Here is a 1745-nt window from a genome sequence, read left to right on the forward strand (position 1 = left end):
GCCCCCTGTGCTCCCCCCCCCCAACTGGGAGTCGTGGCTTTGCTGCTTCCAGAGGCGACGGCAGCTTCCATGTTTCTTTGGCTGGGATGCTCCGAGGGGGTCTCTGTGCCACGGCCGGCTTCCTTAGCATGAAAAGCCCTCCCCCCAATTCCTGCTGCTTTGGCTCCAGGGGAGACTCGAGGGGCCACGGGGGGGGGGAGGCTGAACCCTCAGAGCACCCCACGTGCCCCCCCCCGTGACGCCACTGCCTGTGCCTTCTGCCACGGCTGTCTTTTCCAATCCCGCCAGGCACGGAGAGACCGGCCCTCTTGAACACGTGCCTCACGACGGCCCAGGACGCCTCCAGAAGTGGGTGCCAGGGGAAGCTGGCACAGGACTTGTGTTCGAGAAGGGGAGCTCTTGCCCAGGATGGCCGGGTACAGGGGGGGGCCGGGGGGTTTTTGCTCTGATCTCTTCCTCGTGCAGGGAAAGAAAAGCTTTTATAAAACTTGCAAAAAGGGATTGTCGCAAATGGTCGGTCTGCTCATTTCCCAGCCTTGACGCCAGTCTGGATCTGTGGGGCACGGGGTGGGGGTGGTCCGGAATGACTGGGAGCCCCCAAATCTAATGGCCTCTCTGCCTCTTTCCACCCTGAGAGCCAAGGGGGGGGGGAGAAAGGCAAATATCTTTTGTGCTGCTCCACAGTAACGGCACTGCTGTTCTCGGTGCCGTTGGGGGGAATAGGAGCACCCCAAATTCAAACTCAATTTATTTGGGATACAAATAAAAACAACGGGCTTGTCAAAGCCGCTGGCCTGCTCACTCACCCAGCAGCCCAGAGGCAAAGCCATTCACTAGAACCAGGGGTAGGCAACCTTGGCTCTTTTAGGACTGGTGGACTTCAACTCCCAGAATTCCTGAGCCAGCACAGCTGGCTCAGGAATTCTGGGAGTTGAAGTCCACCAGTCCTAAAAGAGCCAAGGTTGCCTACCCCTGCACGGCTCAGGAATTCTGGGAGTTGAAGTCCACCAGTCCTAAAAGAGCCAAGGTTGCCTACCCCTGCACTACACACTCCTGCGCTATGAGTGTCCCGTTCTTTCTGCTTTGAAAGCCGAGACGGATGTTGTGGTGCTTCAGTTGCCAGGCTAGAAACCAGAGTGAGGCGTCCTTGGTGTCCTCTGAGCTGGGTGGTTTTCTTGCAGACGTTTCATTACCAAACTAGGCAACATCATCAATGCTAGTAGGGGGAGGTGTTTGCTCTCACCCCCCACCCCTTCTAGCTCTGACGACATTCCCTAGCTGGGTTATGAAATGTCTGCAAGAAAAAAAAAACGAGCTCTGGAAGCACAAAGGAACCTGTAGCTCCTCCTCTTTCTCCTCCCCCTCCTAGTCCCTCCCCTCCTCCTCCTCTCCACAAACCCCTTCTAGCACTGATGACGTTCCCTAGTCAGGTCATGAAACGTCTGCAAGAAAAAAAAACAAGCTCGCGGACCACAAAGGACCCCATAACAATAACTCCTCCTCGCACTGATGACGTTCCCTAGTTGGGTAATGAAATGTCTGCAAGAAAACAGCCAAGCTTAGAGAGCACCCAGGACCCCACAATTCTCCTCCTCCTCTCTGCATTCCCCCCACTTCTAGCACTGATGACGTTCCCTAGTTGGGTCATGAAGCATCTGCAAGAAAAACAACCACCAAGGTCAGAGAGCACCAGAGACTCCTCATTTCAACCCAGAGCTACAAAGATTCTCCTTTATTAGAAACCG

The 1745-nt window shown here is 55.2% G+C and overlaps 1 protein-coding gene across 1 annotated transcript in view; it reads left to right on the plus strand.

The window, feature by feature from the left end:
- Nucleotides 1–1265, plus strand: part of LOC107300068 (sterile alpha and TIR motif-containing protein 1-like) — a 27244-nt gene extending 25979 nt beyond the window's left edge. The window contains exon 10 of the mRNA XM_029286934.1: nt 1260–1265. Within this exon, the coding sequence (XP_029142767.1) occupies nt 1260–1265 (6 nt within the window). The remainder of the gene's footprint in view (nt 1–1259) is intronic.
- The last annotated feature ends 480 nt before the right edge of the window (nt 1266–1745 follow it).

Source organism: Protobothrops mucrosquamatus, unplaced genomic scaffold, assembly GCF_001527695.2.
Source record: "Protobothrops mucrosquamatus isolate PMUCROS unplaced genomic scaffold, P.Mucros_1.0 scaffold6059, whole genome shotgun sequence".
Classification (NCBI taxonomy): domain Eukaryota; kingdom Metazoa; phylum Chordata; class Lepidosauria; order Squamata; family Viperidae; genus Protobothrops; species Protobothrops mucrosquamatus.